The 21,971-nt window shown below is 39.9% G+C and overlaps 2 protein-coding genes across 3 annotated transcripts; both read left to right on the top strand.

The window, feature by feature from the left end:
• The first annotated feature begins 1,623 nt into the window (after positions 1-1,623).
• On the top strand, positions 1,624-4,163 carry cts12 (cathepsin 12). Its single transcript, XM_024412481.2, has 8 exons — positions 1,624-1,766; positions 1,973-2,124; positions 2,301-2,423; positions 2,694-2,858; positions 2,949-3,170; positions 3,287-3,455; positions 3,626-3,731; positions 3,865-4,163. Exons 1-8 carry the CDS (start codon positions 1,736-1,738, stop codon positions 3,962-3,964), a joined length of 1,068 nt encoding a protein of 355 aa, XP_024268249.1. The 5' UTR covers positions 1,624-1,735; the 3' UTR covers positions 3,965-4,163.
• A 543-nt stretch (positions 4,164-4,706) lies between these two features.
• lama3 (laminin, alpha 3) lies at positions 4,707-21,926 on the top strand. 2 transcript variants are annotated; one of them, XM_024412269.2, is made up of 38 exons: positions 4,709-5,070; positions 9,934-10,047; positions 10,620-10,732; positions 10,876-10,959; positions 11,075-11,172; positions 11,367-11,411; positions 11,555-11,703; positions 11,812-11,922; positions 12,022-12,133; positions 12,222-12,395; positions 12,573-12,769; positions 12,941-13,057; positions 13,151-13,305; positions 13,449-13,590; positions 13,719-13,818; positions 14,141-14,257; positions 14,399-14,563; positions 14,774-14,925; positions 15,124-15,330; positions 15,487-15,635; positions 15,746-15,905; positions 16,075-16,199; positions 16,388-16,544; positions 16,837-16,941; positions 17,023-17,165; positions 17,273-17,390; positions 17,488-17,628; positions 17,827-17,957; positions 18,097-18,228; positions 18,610-18,754; positions 19,196-19,317; positions 19,471-19,651; positions 19,842-19,997; positions 20,190-20,352; positions 20,478-20,608; positions 20,726-20,819; positions 20,947-21,066; positions 21,229-21,926. In XM_024412269.2, the coding sequence occupies exons 1-38, from the start codon at positions 4,825-4,827 to the stop codon at positions 21,372-21,374; spliced, it is 5,217 nt and encodes a 1,738-aa protein (XP_024268037.1). In that variant the 5' UTR covers positions 4,709-4,824; the 3' UTR covers positions 21,375-21,926. The 2 variants fall into 2 exon arrangements, with proteins under 2 accessions (XP_042167377.1, XP_024268037.1); XM_042311443.1 differs by lacking the exon at positions 21,229-21,926 and having other exon boundaries at positions 4,707-5,070; positions 20,899-20,977.
• The last annotated feature ends 45 nt before the right edge of the window (positions 21,927-21,971 follow it).

Here is a 21,971-nt window from a genome sequence, read left to right as displayed (position 1 = left end):
GAAAAATAGGCTGTTATTTTATATCTGTTTTTTTTTTGTTACACATAAGCCAGTCCTTGCTCCCAATGCCCCCAAACTCCAGAAAGTCGGCCATACAACTGTATTGGGGTATAGTGAGGGAAATTGAGGCATTTTAGACATTCAGCATCACTCTGTCGAGGGAAATATAGTATTTTTTTCTAACAAACATATCGACATATTTTTGTCACAACTTATCCTGGGTATGGGGAGAACAATCTACCCCAGGTAACGTTCTGAATAAAAGGGCAACTACACCCTCCACATTTTGGGGGGATTTTTCCCAGACCAAAAAAATGTCTCCTGATGTGGAGACATTGTTGTGGAGCTGTTTGGATGTTTTTTTTGTTGGCAGAAGTAGAGTATACCCATTTCTCCAGGCACCACTATACCACTGTATTAGCCCACACAGCTGTGGTTATATTTCTTTAGGTTTAGGACCTCATTCTGAAGCGTATTGAGACCCCAACCGATGTATAGAACAATCTTAAAATGATCTTTCTACTTTGTTTTAGATGCAAGCATAATGATATCTCTAACAAATTCATTTGACTTGGTGAAAATCCGTTTTTTGGACCTAACTTGCTTAACACTTTTCCCATATGATTTCTTCTTTCACAAATAAAGACCTCTTCCTAAGTATGCGGTCAAATTGTTAATTGTGTGTATGGTTTCCTAGAAACAATGGTGGCTCAATTTACCCCTTTGGCTCTCCCCTACTTGGATCTTACAGTAGATCTTATAGTAGTGTCTGTGTTGTGACACAGGCTACCCTGTATCCTTGGATGTTGAGCAGCTGTTTCAAAGGTATTATTAGTTTGTGCCAAAATTTGGGACTGGAGAAGAACCATGACTGGTATAAATACTATAGTATTCAATGTAGTGTTTTTGCTGACTTTACTATAGTATTCCCTGAAGTATTTACTGTAGTATTCTGTTGTATTCACAGTTAATTATAGTATAAATACTGTAGTAAAACAAAACTATAGTATATGCTATAGTAATTAATGTAGTGTTTTTGCATATTGTTGTATACTGTAGAATTTACTGTAGTGTTTTTTTGTCTATAGTATACTGTAGTATTTACTGTTGTGTTTTTGCGGACATTACTTTATTATTTACTATAGTGTTTTTGTTTTATTATCTTTGACATATAATTGAAGGTGTTCTCCTCCAGGATACCTACTGGAGAAATACTAAAAGAGCACATTTTTCATAACCTGTAGGTAGCGCATAGAACCAAAAACGGTTATACCTGGAATCGAAAAGGGTTCTCCTATGGGAACAGCCAAGGAACCCTTTTGGAACCCTTTTTTCTAAGAGTGTAACACTTAAATATCAGGGTGCATAATTGCAGGTAGCCTGTGTATGGAGAAGTTGTTTTGATTACTATTTAGTTGTAAGCTTGTAATTGGCAGGTTTTTAGAGATGAGCTGTATATAGAGTAGGCTATCATATTTTCTTGGCACTGCTAAGCTGTTTTTGTGATGAGTGCCAAAAAAACGATATGGGCTACTTTGAATAGTGACATGCTGTGTTTACACTCTGTGGCCTGACATTGTCTAATAAGAGGGTTTCTGTCCCCTGTTGCCACCTCCCTCTTGTGTGTTGGTGATGGGGTTTCAGACAGGCCCAAGGGGAGCACACCCTCCATCACAGGCAATAAAAGAGGGGGTGATGACCAGTCATGGTCAGAGTGTAGAGTTAGTCTCAGAACATGAAGACAAGACAGCCCAACTTTCCTTCAGGTGAGTCCAAGTTTATTGACATTCATTTAGCCTAATTTCTTATCATGATTGCATTGTTTTAATAACATGACATTCAGAATTGCAGAGCATTTATAGTGTTTCCATATAATTCTCTATCTAATATGGTATAAATTGCAGCAAAGTAATTTACAACAGAACACAATACATTTGGTGAAACACTTTACTCTGATCATCCATCTTTCCAGTCCAATGGGCCAGCCTCATGGGGAGAGCTGTGCTGCTCTCTCTCCTCCTGTCTGATCCTCTCCACGTGGCGTCAGACTCAGACGAGGAGGTGCAAGAGCCATCAGAGTGGCAAACATGGAAGAGGAGCAACGGTGTATCCTACGACGAGAAGGTTAGATGTTATTTTATACACATACTCATACACACATACTGTATAAAAAAACACATCCCAATAGTTACTGTAGGCTAGTAATCTGCCTACATGAATATGTATTGTAAATATTTAGGCACACACCTTAACAATAATCAACTACTTTATTTGTTTGTTCATTCTGTTCTTTCCTGAAGCGGGATGACATTGAGAGGAAGGCCATATGGGACGACAACATGAGAGTGATTGATGAGAATAATAACAGTTTTCTCAGAGGGACAAAGATGTTCACCATGGCCATGAATAAATATGGGGACCTGGTAAGTGACCATCATCATCTTCACTTCTCTTTAGTACAGGATGTTATAGTCCAAGGTACTTCTGTGAATTACTTATAATGGTCCACTTTGAGCAATTTTCACTGAGACCTGCAACATTCCCTTTTAAGTTCTAACTTCTGTTCATTTGATTACATTATGAGAGATTGTTCTTATTGCCGTGTTTTGAAACAGTATTTTCCCATTATTCATTGATTCCTTCATACATTTCATACTAAATCACTTTGGAATTTCTCTCTCTCCAATGCGTAGACAAGGCACGAATACAAGCGTTTGCAAGGTGCCATGATAAATAGCAAAATAAAGAAAAGAGGGAAGAATGCATCAGCTCGAAAGCTCCGTGCCAGTGCTCAGAAGTTAGGGTCTGTTACCATTGACTACAGAGCCATGGGCTATGTCACTGAGGTCAAAGACCAGGTGAGGCTTTGCTTTAAAAAATTCTGTAAGTAGAATTTCAGTGCAAAGTAGGAAGTGATTTTAAATTCATGCTGTCTATTGATTTCACAGGGCTATTGTGGCTCCTGCTGGGCCTTTAGCACTACGGGTGCCATCGAGGGACAAATGTTCAAGAGGACAGGTCAACTGGTGTCCTTGAGTGAGCAGAACCTTGTGGACTGCTCCAAGCCCTACGGCACATATGGCTGCAGTGGGGCCTGGATGGCTAATGCCTATAATTATGTGGTTCAGAATGGGCTTCAGTCCACAGACACCTACCCCTACACATCAGTGGTAAGAGTCTGACTGGGGACATCCCTGACCATGTACACCAATGTTACATAATGTTAATAGCAACATGATTTAAGAAGTACAATGGCTGAGGATAAAACACATTTCTGTATTTCTAGGACACCCAACCCTGTTTCTACGACAGCATTCAGTCAGTTGCCAGCATCACTGATTACAGGTTCATACCCTCTGGAGATGAGCAGGCCCTGGCTGACGCTGTGGCAACCATTGGCCCAATCACCATCGCTGTGGATGCAGATCACCCAAGCTTCATGTTCTACAGTTCAGGTTGGCCTTCACCGAATTCTTTGACAGTGGTGGACAGCTAAATGTAGTGTTTTGTTTCCCATGACTGTATATATTAACTTTGATAAAGGTTTTTTTATTCAGTTTTTAAAAATGCATTTGCCCTGTCTGAGTTTGCCTCATTGTAACCAGGGCTATTATTGGTCTAACAGGAATATATGAGGAGCCAAGCTGTAACCCCAACAACCTCAGTCATGCGGTGCTGCTGGTTGGCTATGGCTCTGAAGGGGGGCAAGACTATTGGATAATCAAAAACAGGTGGGTGAATCACTGGTGGGAGTAACATGGTTTACATTCTAACAAAATAAAATAATTTGGTTACTTTTTCATATACATATATGTAAGACATTTGTTGTACATAAATGTATGCATGTTTTCCTTTTCTTCCCAGCTGGGGTACTGCATGGGGAGAGGGTGGCTACATGCGAATGATCCGAAAGGGCAGTAACGCTTGTGGCATCGCAAGCTACGCTCTGTATCCTATTTTATGAACCACATAAGTGATAAAGTGTCAGAGACAGAACATATCATCTTGGTGTTGGATAGATTGTCAGAGGTTAATAAAAAGTATTGATTTGGTGTATTTGTGGATGTGATGGTATCAAGTATTTTGTCTTCTATACTGTATTACTCTGAGCAATGCTATGCCTGTATTGCACTGGGATAGAGAATAAAGTTCAATTGAATTGACATTTGACTGCGATTGTTTTTAGATTTCGACCGACTGTGTCAGGCTGGTCTAGAATTTGATGTTCCTTTGAACGTTTTGGATTGAATTCAGGACTGGATATAGCACTAGATATTGTGTATCAAGGTATCTGACGGCTTGTGATGAATTTGAAGGTATTTCCTTGCACACCGAGGCATCTTGAGAAAGTCCTTTCAATCTGCCAGAATGTCTAACAGTCTTGATGTTCCCACATAGGATTGGGAACATAATCAGTGTGTAAGCAACGCTAGACTGTAGATTGTCTTTGAGTTCCTTGTATTATACTGTTACCCAGTTCACCCGGTTCATAGGTTTACACCTTCCATAGTTTTACAATTGTTAAACGTGACCTATGGTACAGAGTACAAATACTATGTATGCCATGCCAACTTACTGTTCCACAAACACATTTGAAGAAAAGGGAGTGGTACCCAGGTGATCTTTGAACCTCAACATGTTCACACCAAACTAAACACACTGATATGCTCAGTCTTCCTTTATGTATACCAGTCTGTCTTTATAGGGACATTCTCTCTGGCCCTGGGCTTACAGAGGGAGGAGCTCCTAGGTATTTAGCTCTCATAGTTCCCACAGCCAAGCTCCTCAACAGTGAGGTAGATAGTTTTGCTGTCCTGCAGACGTATGAAAATGACACAAGGAACTGTTTTCTGGTTTGGAGGAGTATGGGGATTATTGTTGTGGTGTGCTTTATTTGGCCCCTGCACAGATGGCCAGAGAGCACCACAGAGACATCCAAACTGTAGGTATGACTATCTGTCTCAGAACCACCAGAGTGGTAAGGATCCTTGGCACAAAGGGCACCCCAGGATCCCTAGGAAGTACTGTGACACCTCATTCAACAACCAGTCAGCTGGAGCCATCACCCAGGTAATGCAGGGCTAAATAATAGAGCTTTGCAAAATAAACCAATTTGCCTGCTATTTTCAACTACTAATGGAGGTTTAAGTTTGTGTCGAACAACAAAAATCGAAAAATGTATTAATGTAATGCACACAGATCACAGGGTACACAGACAAAGGGAGAGTGACTTCAAAAATCTAAAAATATTTATTGATTCCTCTCAAAAGGGAGCAAAAGGTCCAGACGACAGCACTTTTATACTTCAGTCTTCAGGTGGCGCGTCCTTCAGATCTGGGTTCAAATACATGTCTATTTCAATATATTTTTTAATGCAGTTATGATATGAACTTCATTGGGTTTTCTCACACAAGAATGTCATAGGTTCTTATCACAGGGTTATAGCAGTACCGTACTTTGGAATATAATCATTATGAAATATCCAAACATACACTACAGCTCAAAAGTTTTGGGTCAAAACACTAGTCTCAATGTCAACAGGCTGGCCATCTAGGCAGAGTTGCAAAGAAAAAGTTGCAATGAAAAAGCCATATCTCAGACTGGCCAATAAAAAGAAAAGATTAAGATGGGCAAAAGAGCACAGACACAGCATCCCAGAGTCGCCTCTTCACTGTTGACGTTGAGACTGGTGTTTTGCGGGTACTATTTAATGAAGCTGCCAGTTGAGGACTTGTGAGGTGTCTGTTTCTCAACCTAGACACTCTAATGTACTTGTCCTCTTTCTCAGTTGTGCACCGGGGTCTCCCACTCCTCTTTCCACTCTGGTTAGGGCTAGTTTGCACTCTTCTGTGAAGGGAGTAGTACACAGCGTTGTACAAGATCTTCAGTTTCTTGGCAATTTCTCGCATAGAATAGCCTCCATTTCTCAGAACAAGAATAGATTGACAGGTTTCATAAGAAAGGTCTTTGTTTCTGGCCATTTTGAGCCTGTAATTGAACCCACAAATGCTGATGCTCCAGATACTCAACTAGTCAAAAGAAGGCCAGTTTTATTGCTTCTTTAATCAGAACAACAGTTTTCAGCTATGCTATCATAATTGCAAAAGGGTTTTCTAATGATAAATTTGCCTTTTAAAATTATTAACTTGGATTAGGTAACACAATGTGCAATTGGAACACAGGAGTGATGGTTGCTGATAATGTTCCTCTGTACGCCTATGTAGATATTCCATTTAAAAATTGTCCGTTTCCAGCTACAATAGTCATTTACAACATTAACAATGTCTACACTGTATTCCTGATCAATTTGATGTTATTTTAACAGACAAAAAATGAGCTTTTCTTTCAAAAACGAGAACATTTCTAAGTGACCCCAAACTTTTCAACGGTAATGTACATTCACTCAATCACAGCACAGTACAATACTATAATGCATTTAAAATATCCATACTGTTCACAATATTACATTATCCTACAATATAATATCAATCACATTCTGTCTGGTGATAATAGGCTGGTCTAGACATGGAAGCTGTATTTGAGTATTTGTTATTTACAGTGCCTTCAGGAAGTATTCACCCCCCTTGGCTTTTTCCACATTTTGTTTAGTTACAAAGTGGGATTAAAATGGATTTAATTGTCATTTTCTGTCAACAATGTACACAAAATGCTCTGTAATGTCAAAGTGGAAGAAACATTTTAACATTAGAAAAAAATTATATGAAAAATAAAACACTAATATATCTTGATTAGATAAGTATTCATCCGATACATGTTAGAAACACCTTTGAAAGACATTACAGCTGTCGGTCTTTCTGGGTATGCCTCTAAAAGATTTCCACACCTGGATTGTGCAACATTTGCTCATTATTCTTTTCAAAATTGTTCAAGCTCTGTGAAATTGGTTGTTGATCATTGCTAGACAACCATTTTCAGGTCTTGCCATAGATTTTCCAGCAGATTTAAGTATAAAACTGTAATTCGGCTACCCAGGATCATTCAATCTCCAGTGTAGATTTGGCCTTGTGTTTTAGGTTATTGTCCTGCTGAAAGGTGATTTAGGATTTTGCCTGTGCTTAGCTCTATTTCTTTTTTTATCCTGAGAAACTTTCCAGTCCTTAACCAATTACAAGCATACCCATAACATGATGCAGCCACCACTATGCTTGAAAATATTGGGAGTGGTACTCAGTAATGTGTTGGATTTGATTTGCCCCAAACATAACTGTAATGAACACAATGGGAGACAGAGAGCTGGTTTCAGGCGTAGGGCACAGCAGGTGTTTATTGTAAAGGACCACAGCAGGAGGCAGGTAGCTGGGTCCAGGGACAGGCAGAAGGTCATACACAGGGGATCCAAAAAGGCAACAGTACAGGCAGGGAAAAGGCTAGTAATGTCGTCCGGGAGATCAGGCAATAGGTTGGTAACAGAAAATCCAATAGGCTAAAGTACAGGCAGGGAATAGGCAAAAAGATTCGTTAGTGAGAAAGGCAAAAACTATCATACACGGGAGGAGTAAATTACAGGAAAACCAGCGCTCTGAATAGAAGTGTGTCACAAAACAAACAACACCTCGCAATGATGGGGTGCAAAGAACTGAACTAAATAGCGTGTGATAATGACATAGAGGTGCGTGAACAGGTGTTCAGAATTCAGGTCATTGGGATCTGGAGAGTGAGCTGCGTTTAGGGGCTCTATGTGTTTGAGAGTGTGAGTTGGATGCAGACGTTACAATAATACTTTTTATTCAGGTCAAAATGTTAATTGCTTTACCACATTTCTTTGCAGTATTACTTTAGTGCCTTGTTGCAAGTTTTGGAATATTTGAATTATGTACAGGCTTTCACTCTGTCAATTAGGTTTGTATTGTGGAGTACCTACAATTTTGTTGAGCCATCCTCAGATTTCTCAGAGCCATTCAATTCTGTAACTGTTTTAAAGCCGCCATTGGCCTCATGGTGAAATCCCTGAGCAGTTTCCTTCTGGCAACTGAGTTATGAAGGACGCCTGTATCTTTGTAGTGACTGGGTGTATTGATACACAATCCAAAGTGAAATTAATAACTTCACCACGCTCAAAGGGATATTCAATGTCTGCTTTTTATTTATTTTTTTAATATATTTTTTTACATATCTACCAATAGGTGCCCGTCTTTGCGAGGCATTTGAAAACTTCCCTGGTCTTTGTGCTTGAATCTGTGTTTGAAATTCACTGCTCGACTGAAGGACCTTACAGATAATTGTATGTGTGGGGTACAGAGATGAGCTAGTATTTAAAAAATCATGTTGAAAACTATTACTGCAAACAGAGTGAGTCCATGCAACTTATTATTCTACTTGTTAAGCTCATTTGAATACTTATTGACTCAAGACATTTCAGCATTACATTTCTTATTCATTTGTAAAAAAAAATAAAACATTAAACATAATTTGACTTTGACATTATGGGGTACGTTCTAAGACTCAGAAGAAAGCATACAGCTGCAAAGACAACATATGAAGCCTCAAGCACATATATTTATAACTTCCTTCCCAAACAGACCCCCCTTCTGTGTCTAGGATGTTGCTGGGCAGGTGGTGTTATCACTCCAGAACCATAGTACTCCTCCCCGGAGCTCACCGTTCTTCTTATCGGTCAGGAGAGGCCTTGAGGTTAGGGAGTCAGTCCACTACATAATTGCTGTTCTCATACACAGAGCCAACACTTCTTTCTATTCTATGAAATTAGCCATCAATTCATACTAAGATAATATAATGATATAAAAAATATTGATAAAATATAATGATAGAAAACATATTAAGATATAAGACAGTGTTACAGGACAGTAATTTATGATCTATCAGCTCTAGCATGTGTCTCCTATCCCACCCTTATGGACAGGCCCCTTGTTTACTTTCCCTCTGGCCAAATACCATTGCACATAGATCATTCCATCAAACCGATAACACATTGATCACTAGGCCACTTATATAGTTATAAACATACTAAAACGTGTTTAAGTCAATTAGTCAGTTTCCAACAGTGTGTAGGCCAATGACAGAAAATCTCAGTTTAATACATTTTAAACTCAGCAAAATGTGGAAAAAGTCAAGGAGTGTGAATACTTTTTCAAGGCACTGTAAACACTTTTTTCTGTGTATTTGACTATGTACAAATACACATCCCAAAATAATGCTTTTATTTTAGTATTTGAATGGTTATTTGAAAGCAAAACAAATACTAGACCAAATCGCATTCGAAAGTATTTTCAAATACTTATTTCAAATACTATTTTCAAATACCTGAGTTAAGTGTATGGGAGTGTATTTGAGTCCGTGTATTTGAGTATTTCCAAATACATTCCAAGTGTATTTCCAAACGCATTCCAATATTCAACTACTTGTTTTTTCAAATACAGGTTATCCAAAAACTTGTTTTCAAATGAATTGAAAAGAAATTGAAATAGTACTTGAACCCAGGTCTTGTGTCCTCAAATGTTCCCCATTGTTCTTTGCTCATGTGTTGATTTAGTGGTAGAATATACCACACCTTGATTTACAACACAAACAAGCAATGGTTTTGTATTGACATCTCTGGAATTTTCACAACACAAATGTGTCTGAGCGACTTACACAAAATGGGTTGCTTTGCAGGTCCATATTTACATTTAATGAATTATTAGGGATAGCAAGATAGCAGATAAACAGTGTATGTCCTCCTGACTAGGGTCTTGTTTCACCTTTCTTTCTTTAAAAAAAAAAATTCTGCCAGTCCAAGCCTTCTTCACTTGAAGACTGTGCTAAATAAGTCCAGGATGGGCCGAAACACGTAGCACTATAGTACTGTTATTATTGACCAAAACTGATCTATATTTTCTATTTTAACTTTTTTGATAAGACACTTTTGCATTCAAAAGGCTGCCTTACCTAACCTGACTTTTCCCCTCCATACAGAGGTGTGGCCCTGGATACTACAGAGAGAGGACAGGGCCTCATAGGGGCCAGTGTGTACCCTGCAACTGTAACAGCCTGTCTAATGAATGTGACGAGCAAACAGGGAGATGTCTGGTGGGTTTCTCTCTCTCTGTGTCTATAAAAAAAGTGATTTATCAGGGGTGCCGCAGCACCCTCAGCAGCCTTAATTTGTCCCACTGGGCAAAAACTGGTTAAATCAACCTTTTTTCCCAATTTCAACAACAAAATTCAATGTGATGATGTTGAATCAACGTCGAAAACGGATTGGATTTTCAAAAAGCAATCAAAGTAAAGGAATTTCGTCTTTTTTTTCACCCACCTTTTAATCTAAATCCAATGACATGGTGAATTTTTTTGTTGTTATCACAGTTGACAACTCAACTAAATGTAAATCAAAACTAGACCTTGAAATGATGTCTGTACCCAGTGGGGTACGTACGCACACACACATAGCAGGATAGGTTTCTCCTGAATCACCAATTAGGTAAACATATGCACTTTTTCTAACCCATGCTGATCCAGATGGATATAAGTCATATCCACAGATGAGTTTTTATGCCAGACTTGACTAACTCTCAGTACTGTTCTACGACATCATGAACCATACCCCCAACATTCCACGAGCCTGCTTCAGTCATAAACAGAGAGGACACTTTATTTTCCAGAACTGTCAGTACAATACTGATGGGGATCGATGTGAGCGCTGCAAGGAAGGTTACTATGGCAATGCTGCCCAAAAGACCTGCCGTGGGTGTCCATGTCCCTTCAGAGCCAACAAGTCAGTTTCTATATGTCCATACATTCTGTTAATGTACAGGTAGCTATGTGAGCACACTTGGTTTTACGTTCCCCAGATAAAATATTGGATGAAACATATAATTACCATTTGGTACTCAAAAGCATTTTTTTCTCTTTGTGTAGTTTTGCAGTAGCATGTCTGGATATTGGTGCAAATGAAATCGAATGTTTGTGCAAACCTGGCTACACTGGAACCAGATGTGAGAGGTGTGTTTATGTGCTTTTTACAGTACATATAAAAATGTCAACGTCATCTTACCGTAAATATATTTATAACAAAAGTCTAGAACTTTCCTCTCCTCTTCCTCCTCCAATTTGGCAGGTGTGCCCCTGATTACTATGGTAACCCAATGATATATGGAGGCAGGTGCCAGCGATGCCACTGTGATGCTACCAGTACCTGTGACTATCTGACTGGAAGTAAGCTCAGGACCCACTTCAGCCGTACAAGAATAGAGAAAATGATATATGAATTAAAACAGGATGCCTCCTATATAACGATAAAGCTATAGGCTTTAGATTGAAGAAATGCCTTCAAGAAATGTCATGCTGATAATAGTTTGTCTTATTGTAGATTTGGTATAACTGTTGCTCACTGTGTCTTCTGTCTCTAGAGTGTAAGAAGCCTGATGATCCGGGCACAGATGACCAATGTATAGGTTTGTGAAGCACACAGTAATACATATTCTCAATGTATAGTGAGCTATTTATTGTCTGTTGTTGCCAGCATGATTCATATTGCATTTCCTCTCATCCTATTAGACCTAACTAAACAATCTGCTCTTCCTCTCTTTGTGGTCAGAGTGTGACAGCTGTACTCAGGCCTTACTGAATGATTTGGAAAATATGGATGATGGGCTGGAATTGCTAAGGCAGCAGCTTCAGGGCATTGGTTCCAACAGCTCGCCTGCCAACATTAACCAGCTGGAAGGTGCCATTAATGAAACAAAGGTAATTTAATACGGTCTTACTGAGGCGCTCTATATATTTGAACACCAAATGGTGTATAATGTACACAAAGTAACAAGATGATCACTCCCCTCTGGTATACTCTTGCAGGCTCTGGTTGGAAGGTACAGCACTACTGTGGATGCTCAGGGTCCAAAGGTCAATCTTCTGGAAGCAGAAGTTATGAGTCTGGATCAGGACATAAGCCTACTGGAAGACAAGGTGCCTGAGGCCTGCTATCCATAATCAGATGTCAGATGTAATCCGTTATTTTACAGAAAAACTATATCCTTTTTACTTGTGTGATCTTATTCTCTCTAGGCAAGTTACTCTCTCTCAGGTGCTGACAATGTCTTGGTGAAAGTGATCCAAACCAAACAGAGAGCCGAGGATTTTATCCCTGAAGCTCAAGATCTTCTAATGAATATAGAAGGTATACTGTTATTGAGAGTGTTTCAAAATGATAATATAATGATACGTCAATGTCATGATAATCCCCACCTGTCTTTTTTCCCTCTCAGATCTCCTTCGACAGCTGAGTGAGGCTAATTCTAGTGTAACCAACATCAATGTGGGAGTGGAGGAGGTAGCCAGGATGATGAAGGTGGTGCAGCGCATGGTGAAGGAGATGAGACAGCTTGGCTGCAGTAACCAGACAGAGAAGGCTGCCAGGGAGCAAGAGGATGCTCACAAACGTGAGACAGGGGGCTCTTGGCTTAGTCTATAGTCACTTACAGTACAGGGCAGCACTTCAATGATCACACTATTGAATAATAAATGTTATACATTATCAATGTGACACAAATTCTTGACTCACTGTGTATGATAGATATGATTCACAATGCAAAGTGTAATGCATGTGTCTCTCTCAGTCTTGGACTTCATCAAGAACAATATGGCAGCTCCATTAGACGACAACCAAGCTGTAGCCAATGAGACGGCAGAGTCCCTGATGACATCGGTCTCTGCGTTGAGTGATCTGGCCGTGGCTGTGGCAGAAGCAGACAATATGGTTAACATGACACGGAGCCTCAACTTCAACAGTACTGACTTCCTAAGAATCCTGACGGTAATGTCAAACACTGAAGTGTAAAATCTGTGAAATATGTTGTAGATCTCAGATACAATACAAAAACTGTTCTCTCCTTTTTCTGAACATGACAAATACCAGATCGTGTCTCAAGTTTCTGTGTTTGACACAGAATAATCACTGTTTTCTCTCTATATGTATATTTTCTAGCAACTTAGAGGTGAGCTGGAGAGGAAACGTGATTCAGTCCTTCTTGAAATGAATATGACGAAAGATAAACTGAAGAATATCACAGGCCTTTTGGAAATGATGAAGGAGATGAAAAAGGTATGAAGCAGATGAATTCAAATCGTTTCCAGTGGAAATTCCTATCTCTCTTGTTGTGAAGGAGGCATTCAAAATATCATTTAAATCTTTCAGGAATACGAGCACCTTGCAGCCGAGATAGACGGAGCCAAGCCCAATCTAACCAAGAGGCTAAATGATATCGCTAAAGCAAAACAGAAGGAGGGCATTGTCGTCATGGCAGAGGAGCATGCAGAGGAACTAAACAGACTGGCAATGGAACTACAAATGTAGGTTGACAGAGTAAGGTCATTAGGTTGGGGGCCTACTTCTTTATACCCTACAGACGTGTCCTATGTTGAGACCTTTGTGTGTTTGTGTCTTTATGGGCTAGTATGGGCCACTGTGAGCACTGTATTCCTTGTTATTGCAGGGCAGTGCATAATGCCACCAACAGCTCTGACCTGCAGCATGCTTCAGAAAGCATCGGAGCCTACAGCAGCATCATAAAAGCCATTGAAGAGGCAGAGATGGCGGCCAACCAATCCAAAGAGGCATCCGACAAAGCTCTGAAGGTGATTATTATACTGGTCTGGATGCTACAGCCACCGTTAACTTCAAATTCACAACAACATTGAACATTCAGTTAACATACAATCAATAAGTATTTCACATATCTCCAGTAATTTTTTATATGTTTCAGGATGTGGAGGAGCAAGGTCTGACCAACAGGTCTGAGGAACTAAAGCATAATGCAAGTAGCTTACTGACAGAGGCCATGAATGCCGAGAAGAACCTCAGAGGTGTAGTAATCATCCCAATATTTGCTTTTCTAACGACACTAAAGCTACAATAGAAACAAGAATGTATCATGTTGTTGACCCCTTCTCAATCCTTCCAGGACATTATATGAGCCAAAGGCTTTGTTGTATGATGTTGAAGAAAGCTATGCACTTTGAACTTGTTAATGATTTTGTTGGAGGCCAAAACACACTGCAGTATACTGTATGCCCTCGATAAAACACATTCCGTTGTCTCCTTCTGATATCTCCTTCTGATATCTCCTTCTGATATTATCTTATCATATATTACCACTTATCCCCAACATTTTTTTTTTACACACAGAGACCTCAGCCAAAGTTGACAACCACAAGCAACGTGTTGGTCAGACCAAGAACAAAAGAGAGATGCTGAGAAAAGATGCTCTTGCAGTTACAGAGAATCTTAAAGAGATTCAAAGAGGTTTGTGTATACAAGATGAAAGATTATGCTTGTGTTTTAATAACGACGCCATGGAATCGATGAGAATGACAGTTTACACATTCTGTGCCACAACGTGACCATACTTATGTTATTCACGTACACTATTTGTTTGTGTTTCAGATGACATTGGGAAGCTCATAGACTCTGCCAAAGCAACTGTCAACGCTGCCAATAACACAGTCAATGACGTAACGGACAGACTAAATAATATCAGCTGGGGATATATAAGGCTTCCTAATGTCAGTTCAAACATTGGCAGTGTACTCGATGAGGCTGACAATGAATGTAAGTACTCATGTCAGACACACAGTACATTTATCCTGTCATGGTATTGAAATGAATCTTCCTCTAATTCTAATCTAAATTCTGCCTCTACTCTTTAAATTCAAATCCAACTTTAGATTCTTGAATTGAATTTGAATTAATGATACAAAGGGAAAGTGAAAAGAAAGTAGTTGATTGGAGCTGTTTTTCTTTCTCTCCTGACTGGTACAGTGAAGAAATTGAATGAGACATGGCCTACTTTGGAAGGCAACCTCAGCAGGGTGCAAAACCTGTGCTCCCAGGCTCTCCCTAGTGTCAGTATGACAGACAGCATCAGGAGAATCAAGGATGTGATAGAGGAGGCCAGAGACATTGTCAAAAGGGTGACACCACATCTAACCTAAATACTCTAGATTCTTCATTCTATTTCGATCGTTTTCCTGTGAACCTTTGTCCTTTCTTGACCAAACGTGATCACTCCAACCATTACACTATTTCTCTTAGGTCTTTTAGACTGGCTGTATCTGTCTGTCTCTGTCATATTGAATGTCCATTATTCCTCTCTTGGTGTGTCTCCCCAGCTCTCTGTCGGCATGACCTTCAATGGGAAGGGTTACATTGAGCTCCGCCCCCCCACCAATGTTGAGGATTTGAAGGCGTTTACAGCTGCTGAACTTCTTCTCAACCGCCAGGAGACCAAGCCCACTAGAGGGGACCGCAGCCGTAGGCGCAGACAGAACACACAGGATGACAGAAACCTCTTTGTGCTCTATCTCGGCAACATGGACGTAAGTGGGACATTTGAGTAAATAGTGTAGTCATAATATCCTAGAGCGTTAATCTTGGAATTTCAATTGATTCCCTAATTATTTTGATACATTTTGTATCGGAGATGTTCAGTATTTTTTTTACTTTTCATTGATGGCTTGTTTCCCCCGTTCCAGTCATCCAAAGACTTCATTGGAATGGCTGTAAAGAATAACACTCTCCGCTGTGTATACAAGCTGGGTGGAGTCATACATGAGTTGAACACCGACCACATAAGTAGAACCAAAGTGAACTCCACTGTTTTTGACAAGGTCGTCTTTAACAGGTACACCTCTGAGGAATTTTTCTGGATTTGATACTAACTTGAGGACAGTTTGCCCATGATGGAGACAGCTCCCTTGTCATCCCCACTGTGTTTGTCTCCTATTTCTCTAGAGTTTACCAAGATGCTGAGCTCAGTCTCACACACAGGTTCCCATCACAGTCTGTCGAAGTGTCTAAAGAGAGTAACCGGCCCAACACGACAGTTGGCCTCCTCAACCTGGACACCAACAGTGTGGTCTTCTACGTAGGCGGTTATCCTGATGCCTTCACTGTAATTACATTCCTCTATCCCTTTGCCTCCCAGGTGTTCTGTGCTTCTGCATCATGCTCATTGTTGATTGTTGAATACAGAAGTACCCTGTAGACATCAGCGGGACCAGACCAGTCTTATTCTCCCTATTCAAGTATTGTTTTATTTCATTATGCCCTTCTCTCATTAGCCTCCAGTGGAGCTGCGCTACCCCAAATACTGTGGAGCCATCAAACTGTCTACTATCAATGATCAATTCTTTAGTCTGTACAACTTCAAGAATGCCATCAACGTAGACAAACAGTCATATATAAAGTAAGAACCAACAAAAGGGACCATCACCTTGATTATAGATCTAAAAAAGATGCCATACTGTACGGAATGGTGAATGCTGTCCACATGTTCTAATTTAGCCTGTTATGCTCTGTACCATGACCAAACATGAAAAAACATCTTTCTGCTTCAGTGTCAGAATGTATCATGCAATTCCTTCCTTCTTTCAGGGTTAGTGATAGTCTACAGTTAACAGTGCCTTATTATTTTGACGGCACTGGTTACGGTTTGGTTACGGACATTAAAGAAACCCCGAAAAGAGGAGTGCTCAAGTTCCACACAAACAGCCAGGTGGAGAATGCTTTACTGTTTTATAAAGGAAATGAGGTATGTATATTTTGTCCATTCATATATCTGATATCAGTTAAAAATATGAATTCAGAATCACACACAGAAACAATTGAATAATTAGTACATTCAAATGAATTAACTATCTGGTTTACATTGTAAGTCGTGTAATCAATCAAGCTTACAATTTCATCAAGAAGATACAGGAACATCAATGTATTGCAGTTGGACATGAATAAATGCAGTCCTATTGAGATTTTATGGTTGGTGTGTGTAGAGCAATGTCTTCATAAATATGTTGCTTCATTCACTTGTTTGTTGTATTTCACAGGATTCGTACACTAGTGTTACTGTGGAGAGAGGTTATGTTGTGCTGCAGGGAAGACAAGGCACCCAAGTCCTCAATGCCAAGAGTACTAGAAAAGTTTCACTCAATGTAAGACAGTGTCATCGACATACTGTACGGTTTAGTTTTATCTGCATAAACTTTTTTTTAAAGTTCTGCTTTCTCTCTTAGGATGAACACTTTGTAATAGTCATGGATACAACATTTAAAGTACATGTGGCTGGAGTACAAACTGAGATTGTCAAAATAGACAACATCATGGAAGGTTTCAAAAAATTCTACATTGGGGGTCTACCAGCATCAATAAGAGAAAGGTACAAAATCTGTAAATAGGCTTTCTGTCATAATCTCTTGCAAGTGATACATGCATTTTCCTGGAATGTCAATTATACAATTATCCATGTCATGTCTTTTCTTTCAGAGATAATGTCACAACCCCACCATTCAGAGGATGTATAGATAATGTGATTTTACAATCTAAGGAGATTGAGTTTAACACGACAATTGGTGTCAGTGTTGGATGCCCAACCTCGCTTTTGGTAAACCGTCTCTCATTTTGTAAATACATTTCAGACTGCACAATGTGGAGGATGTTCTAGTTGTAGAATTTTCATGTTCAATGTATTTTCTTTTCAGGGTGTTCGTGAGGCTACTTTCCACCCTGGTGGCTCCCTCTCAGTGGACCCACAGGATGTCTGGACCACCCCTGTGGCCATGGTTTCGTTGGGGTTCAGGACCATGGAGAATAAAGGTGTTCTTCTCAGGACCAGCGAAGAGGTCAGTCCACTATTCAATAAGGGTTGAAGAGTCTCTCACAGAGAGCCTCATTCAAAGGCTGCTCTCTGTGTGTCATATTTTAACCTCAAATACTAGTAAAAGGATCAAAATTTGTTATCAAAATGAATTTAACAGTTTTGTTTCAGAATTATACACTTTTTGTAAAGAATATCATCACACCATTTCTTTATCGATCAGCGTCATGGATACCAGCTCTCATTGGTTGATGGCTATGTGATGTTTAACTTTGATGAAAATGCCTTGAAGTCTACCAAGACATACAACGATGGAAGATGGCACTACTTGACTGCATTAAGGAATGGCACACGGTAAGGCATTTTTATTTTCATTGGTCAAGCTGTGCAGAGATGTTTCTCATCTGAAATTGAAATAAACTCTACAATGTTAGTGTTGGTTTGTTCCACACACCCACAGACAGACATAACAAAAGCACTGTGATTTCCTCAGATTGGAGTTGAGGGTTGATAACGGTGATTTGGGCCAACATCCATCCTCCCCCCAAGACAAGCCCAATGAACATCAGGTTGTGTTGGGAGGAGAGACCTTCAGGGGCTGCCTGGCTAACCTTCATATCAGGAGGTCTGATTCAAAAATGCAACACTATAGTCACACTATTGTAACACTATAGTTATAACGGTAAAAAATGTGAAAAACTCAACTTCTATGAGGTGATATTATGATTCAATATTGTGGTCATTCCAATTTGTGACAATTTGAGGAAAAATGTACTTACTACGACTGAGATATGTGATATGTAGGTCTCATCTAGCTAGGTTAAGATCAATGCACAGACTGTAAGTCACTCTGAATAAGAACGTCTGCTAAACGACGCTCTTTTTTAAATGTGTTTAAATTATTATTAGCTACAGTGTTTTCTCTAATTAATTAAGTAAGTTGTGGAAAGTAAAAATAACTGATGATGTGCTTTTTGTGATTGTATCTGTTTGTGCTCTGACACAGGCCTGAAGAAATCTTTATTCCTGCTGACTTCAGCTCGTTCACCCAGAAGGGAGATGTGATCCTGGGGATGTGCAGACTACAGCCCCCTCCTCAGGCCATATGGGAGCCAGCAGGCCTTCAAGAGAGGCCCAAGAAACCCAAACCAGTGAGTATGGGAATACTTCCCAAAGTTGATTCAAGCGTATGTTAACCATCAGGCTATTCATGGTAAAAGTGTGCAGTAAGGGATATGTTGGCTCTTTTCGTTTTCCTGTAAAGTTTTAGGTTCTCACTCAAGCGACAGGGGTGTAACTTTGGTTTGGTCTTCCAGCACAAACGTCTAAAATAGCCAAGAGATAACTTCAAATTATCAAAATCAAATTTTCTCTGAAATATTTTACAGGCTTGTAATGCTGCAGTGAACTGGTCCTTTATTATTCATGTCAGTACTGATCATTTTGTCATCGTATTACTATGTAATACAATTGTATAATACAATAATTACAAAGTAACTATACAAGAATAGAGAAACTTAATGTAAAGTATTACTGTATTGGTACATTACTAATGTGTATCCTCTCCCCCACCCCCCTCTATCTGGCTGAAGAGATCTGGTGCCGTGCATACTGAGTGCAGACTGCCCAAAGTGTCTGACCCCCAGGCCTACCAGCTAACTGGGGCTGCTAGTTGGCTCAGTTACATCATCGCACCTGAAGAACTTAATTTCAGGTACAGTAGGTCAAATGCTGGTCCTCGTATCCACATTCCATTTTTAAAAAAACATTCTCTGCAGATTTATTTTTCTAATATTTAACCGTTATAAGACCTATGAAAACAGACAATCCAATTCTAAATCTGTGGCTTGCTTGTTCCTCTTGCTAGGCCTCACTTCTCCCTGGAGATCAGAACCAGGTCATCTGAGGGGCTGTTGCTCCATGTCTCAGGGAACGGGGACATCTCCCAAGTCTCTCTGTACATGACCAACGGCAATATCAAACTCTCATTGGGGAAGGACAGAGTCATCCACAACAAGAAAAAGAGCAACGATGGAAGATGGCATACAGTAAGCTGTCTAATAACTGTTGAGATATCAGGTCTCAATATTAGGATAATTAAATGAAGTCATAAAAATCATTGTTAGTTTCAGGTCATTCTAAATAGTGCAAAATGTACACTGTACCTCACAGCCACAGCTGAGAGATTTATAAGTGTAAAGTAGTTGATAAGCGCCTGCATGGCCTATCTGTGTGCAGGTAATGGTCAGTGTGGAGAAGAACACTTTCCACCTGGTCGTGGATGGTTTCCGTGTGCCTGATGGTATTCTACCTGCAGAGGAGGGTTCCTACTTAGCCCTGCAGAACCCGGTCTATCTGGGCAGTGACCCTGCCTCCAAAACCTCTTGGGCTCAGGTAAGCAAGCAGACACACAGACTGTAATGGCGTCTAAACAAACCAGACACAACCCAATGTGAGGGTGTGATTGTGATTCTCCTGTAGGTTTGTATCTGGGGCATAATTACCATATTTACTATGACATCTATATTGACATCCTGGAAAATGTGTGCTTGGTTTTAAAATGATGTCCATCTGTATCTCTCTCAGGGTGGCTCTCTTCCCAAGAAGAGTGTGACTGGCTGTATACGCCATTTCAAAGTGTACAATGTTCTGGTTGGTGAACCAGCCGCCAATCACGGGGCCCCGCCCTGCTTTGATGGGGCAACAGAGACTGGGGCATACTTTGCTGGCACAGGGCATGTGGTCTTAGGTGTGGACTTTATATAGTCATTAACAAAAAATATTACAATTGTGGTGTCTTAGTTGTGAGCAATATTGCTTTAACTAATCATCTCATTCATCCAGTAACTCTGACAAAGATACTTTGTGTTTTAGATAAGTTCTTTACTGTTGGCTCCCGTTTTGAGCTGACCTTTGAGGCTCGCCCACGGAACACTACAGGTCTCCTCTTCCATGCCAGGGGTCGTCATAGGAACAGCCTAAGTGTCTTCATAAGGAAAAACAAGGTTCTTTTAAACCTCATCAACATGTATATGGGACTGTGGAGTTGGATACTGTGTAAGCCTGAAGTATATTGAAATGTGTGGAAAAGTTTGGAATATAATTTTTGCTCTGAATCTCAGGTGGAGGTCCATGTGAATGATGGGTTAGGTGACTACAGTGCATCTGTGACACCTCAACAAAACCTGTGTGATGGCACATTCCATGTTATTGCAGGTACATATCCCTCTCACATCAACCATTGATTCATCCTCATACAGTAGAGATACATTTAAACCAGCATATTTTTTACAAGGACTTGGAAGGATCTTCTATTAGCCAGTCCATCTACTGTATTCCTCAGTGTCCAAACACAACAATGTAGTCCAACTGAACGTGGACTCAGAGTCTCAGCGTACGGTCGGGCCTTCCCACTCCTCCTACACAATGACTAAGGATTCCCTCTACATTGGTGGCATGTCCGGTAAATTCATTCAGCAACACTACCCATTGCATCTCATTAAAATATCCTCTCTGAATTAAAACACTTTCCTAAAATTGATAGAGCATGTCAAACCTTAATGAACAGCTTCTGACAGTTCTATAAACACATCAATATGACTTTTATGCTTTCCCCCCTATACAGGCACATCAAAGCATAAAGGAGTGCCAGTCTCTTCTTCGTTTGTTGGCTGCTTGCGGAACATAAAGGTCAATAAAAAGCCTGTTGTTTTTAAGACAGCCTCCAGTGTGGTCGGCCCTGTGAACGTCAATGAATGCCCAGCAGACTAAGGGGATGAAATCAATGAGTGTTGCCCCAGATGACCTAATTCGCTGAACCACTGAGTTATCTGTCTATGACTCAGTGGTAAACGGCTGCAAATATGTGTAATAGATAGACACTCACCTCTTCATGTGCAAATTATACCACTGGAGGGCACTGCAGTGCTCTTATTACTGTGTTGGCTTTGCAAGGTAATTCACACTGTTGGGGTTTAAGACAATGTTTTCAAAGTGTTTCATGAGTTGAACATTCACACCTTTTAAATTACAGTGACAGTGACTTTGATGTATTCTATGAATTAACAGGAAGAGGCTAAAATATAATCTAGTGAGGCTAAAATATAATTGATATTATTTCAAAAAACATGTCTCACGTTGATCAGTCTACAGTTTTCATTTCAATTAAATTACCAATGTGGAATAGATGTGAATTGATTTTTGTGTCCAGTGGGTTGTGCTGTAAAAAATGTAATTACAATTGCACAATCCGTTTCAATACACTAAAAGTTCAGGTTTAACCAAATGCTTGTCAAATCCAATAAAAGGAATACCAAACTTAACGCCTGAACAATTTTCCCAATATTATGATTGGACTAAACTCCCATT

The sequence above is a fragment of the Oncorhynchus tshawytscha genome, linkage group LG01, assembly GCF_018296145.1.
Source record: "Oncorhynchus tshawytscha isolate Ot180627B linkage group LG01, Otsh_v2.0, whole genome shotgun sequence".
Classification (NCBI taxonomy): Eukaryota; Metazoa; Chordata; class Actinopteri; order Salmoniformes; family Salmonidae; genus Oncorhynchus; species Oncorhynchus tshawytscha.
Note: the sequence above shows the minus strand (reverse complement) of the source record. Positions and strands in the feature narration are given on the sequence as shown.